The sequence below is a fragment of the Priapulus caudatus genome, unplaced genomic scaffold (genome assembly GCF_000485595.1).
Source record: "Priapulus caudatus unplaced genomic scaffold, Priapulus_caudatus-5.0.1 Scaffold1249, whole genome shotgun sequence".
Classification (NCBI taxonomy): Eukaryota; Metazoa; Priapulida; class Priapulimorpha; order Priapulimorphida; family Priapulidae; genus Priapulus; species Priapulus caudatus.
Window position 1 is genome coordinate 74049 of NW_014578310.1, and position 3545 is coordinate 77593.

Below are 3545 nucleotides of genomic sequence, written 5' to 3' on the forward strand. Positions count from 1 at the left end.
CCTCGCATGCGAGGTCGGAGCGGGCGTCATCTCCTTTTGGATACTCATACCCGGGCGCGAGCCGCCTGGCCTCATCCCTAGATGGGGCGAATGACGTGTCCACACAGGACATACTGTCGTTCGGTAGCAACTAAGAAAAACAAAAGGAGTGATACACTCGTCAGTATTTCCAGTGCATGTCTGCGCAGGCGCACCTCACAATTACCTAGCTGGGAACCGTGGTGACCGGTGCCACCGCTACACTAGGCTGGCACTGTCCTCCCTCTCCTCTGTCTGACCCCACGGCTCCTCTTCTCTCATCACCCTACGTGGTGTCTCTCTCTGCTGTAGTTTCGTCAGATCTTCGTAGATGATGAGTCTGCTTTCTTACAGGTCACCGCTCCACCCTCCACCCGTCCCGATCTCTTCCTTCCTGTCCTCTTCCCTCTCACTCACCGCTCCACCCTCCACCCGTCCCGATCTCTTCCTTCCTGTCCTCTTCCNCCCGTCCTGATCTCCTCCTTTCTGTCCTCTTCCCTCTCGCTCTTCGCTCCACCCCCACCCGTCCCGATCTCCTCCTTCCAGCCTTCTTCCCTCTCACTCTCCGCTCCCTCCTCTGTTCCCTCATCGTGGATGAGATGTTTGTGTGTGCAGCAGCATTCCTCCTCCTCCTCCTCTTGGTCCTCCTCATCCATTTCTTCATGAAGCATGTTTCTCACTGCTGTAGGTGCGTCAGATGTTCGTAGATGAGGCAGCATTCCCCCCTCCCCCATACCTCCCCCTTCTCCTCCTCCTCCTCCTCCTCCTACTCCTTCTCCTCCATTCCTTCATGATGCATCATTTCTTGCTGCTGTAGGTGCGTCAGATGTTCGTAGATGAGGCAGCATTCCTCCCCCTCCCCCACACCTCCTCCTCCTGCTCCTCCTCCTCCTCCTCCTCCTCCTCCTCCTCCTCCTCCTCCTCATCGTCCTCCTCTTCTTCTTCCTCCTCCTCCTCCTCCTCCTCCCACTCCTCCTCTTTCTCTTCCTCTTCCTCCTCCTCCTCCTCCTCCTTCATTCCTTCATGACGCATCATTTCTTCTTTTGTAGGTGCGTCAGATGTTCGTAGACGAGGCGGCATTCCTCCAGATCACGGTTGAGTCGGAGCGCGTGCGAATCTTCAAGGAGTACATGCACAGCGTTGAGGAGCAGTGCATGCACTATCACGCCAAGCACAAGAAGAGCAAGAAGTCGAAGAAGCATAAGAAGGACACGGGCGATGTAAGCAGTCATGCTAGCTGTCTCTGTCCAGTCTTGGGCTGTAAGGATCTCGTATGTCCAGTTCTAGTCAGTAACTATGTCCAGTTCTAGTCAGTAACTATGTCCAGTCCTAGTCAGTAACTATGTCCAGTCTAGTCAGTAACTATGTCCAGTTCTAGTCAGTAACTATGTCCAGTTCTAGTCAGTAACTATGTCCAGTTCTAGTCAGTAACTATGTCCAGTTCTAGTCAGTAACTATGTCCAGTCCTAGTCAGTAACTATGTCCAGTCCTAGTCAGTAACTATGTCCAGTTCTAGTCAGTAACTATGTCCAGTTCTAGTCAGTAACTATGTCCAGTCCTAGTCAGTAACTATGTCCAGTCCTAGTCAGTAACTATGTCTATCCTTGGTCTGTAAGCATCTTGTATGTCTGGTTCTAGTCTGTAACTATGTCCAGTCCTAGTCAGTAACTATGTCCAGTCTTGGTCAGTATCCCTCTCATATATGCAGTCCTAGTCAGTAACTATGTCCAGTCCTAGTCAGTAACTTAGTCCAGTCTTGGTCAGTAAGGATCGTGTATCAGGTCCCTTATAGCTGAATGAAAGCCGAAATGCTAGCTCTCTCTCTCTCGGCAATGTTGACCAAACGGTGGTCTCACTGAGAAGAACTAGCGGCACAGGGTTCTTACTGACCAAGACTGGACATAGTTACTGGCTTGGCCCAGACGTACAAAATTCTTACTGACCAAGGATGGGCATAGTTACTAACTAGAACTGGACATAGTTACTGACTAGGACTGGACATAGTTACTGACTAGGACTGGACATAGTTACTGACTAGGACTGGACATAGTTACTGACTAGGACTGGACATAGTTACTGACTAGGACTGGACATAGTTACTGACTAGGACTGGACATAGTTACTGACTAGGACTGGACATAGTTACTGACTATGACTGGACATAGTTACTGACTAGGACTGGACATAGTTACTGACTAGAACTGGACATAGTTACTGACTAGAACTGGACATAGTTACTGACTAGAACCAGACATACAAGATGCTTAATGACCAAGACTGGACATAGTTACAGACTAGGACTCCACATATGACAGGCTTACTGACCAAGACTGGACATAGTTACTGGCTTGGCCCAGACGTACAAGATCCTTACTGACCAAGGATGGACATAGTTACTGACTAGAACTGGACATAGTTACTGACTAGAACTGGACATAGTTACTGGCTTGGCCCAGACGTACAAGATCCTTACTGACCAAGGATGGACATAGTTACTGACTAGGACTGGACATACAATATCCTTACTGACTAGGACCACACGTACAGAAAATTTGCTGACTAGGTTGGGGTCATACTGAATACTGAATACTAACTAATGCGGGCTGGACATATAGAATACATACTAACTAACTGGCTATATGGGATGTGTGCCTCACGTCACCACGAGGTCGTGGTGACGTGAGGAAGAGGTGTGGTGACGTGAGGAAGAGGCATGGTGACGTGAGGAAGAGGCGTGGTGACGCGAGGAAGAGGTGTGGTGACGTGAGGAAGAGGCGTGGTGACGCGAGGAAGAGGCGTGGTGACGTGAGGAAGAGGTGTGGTGACACGAGGAAGAGGCGTGGTGACGTGAGGAAGAGGCGTGGTGACATGAGGAAGAAGCGTGGTGACGCGAGGAAGAGGTGTGGTGACGTGAGGAAGAGGCGTGGTGATGTGAGGAAGAGGCGTGGTGACATGAGGAAGAGGTTTCCTCACGTCACCACGCTCCTTGTGTTTATCTCTCGCGCTTGTGTTTTCTCGCAGTATTCTGACAGCGATGAGTCGTCGCGGCACCGCGGCGGCGGCGGCGGAGGCAAGAAGAAGAAGCGTTCTCACTCACACTCCAGCTCTGACCACTCCGAGGAAGGTACGTGCGTCACTTCTCCCCTCTTCATCCATCCGCAGGATCGAGGGTCGACTGAGCCCTGACCCTGCCCCGACCCCGGCTGCACTCAGCAGAGGTCTGTAAGCCGAGCCTGGGGTGTAGGATTCTGTGTATGACGAGCAGTCAGCGCGCGTCTGCCAGCACGCTGTGACGCGGGCGGCGCGCGTCTGCCAGCACGCTGTGACCGCCTGCCAGCACGCTGTGACGCGGGCGGCGCGCGTCTGCCAGCATGCTGTGACCGCCTGCCAGCACGCTGTGACGCAGGCGGCGCGCGTCTGCCAGCATGCTGTGACCGCCTGCCAGCACGCTGTGACGCAGGCGGCGCGCGTCTGCCAGCATGCTGTGACCGCCTGCCAGCACGCTGTGACGCAGGCGGCGCGCGTCT

General features: G+C 52.9%; 1 protein-coding gene across 1 annotated transcript in view; it reads left to right on the forward strand.

Annotated features, from left to right (window-relative positions):
* Positions 1-3545, forward strand: part of LOC106815964 (pre-mRNA-processing factor 40 homolog A-like) — a gene marked incomplete at its 3' end in the record, with an annotated part of 25235 nt that overhangs the window by 21376 nt on the left and 314 nt on the right. Inside the window, 2 exon segments of the mRNA XM_014820501.1 lie at positions 1068-1238; positions 3040-3142. Of these exon segments, the coding sequence (XP_014675987.1) occupies positions 1068-1238; positions 3040-3142 (274 nt within the window).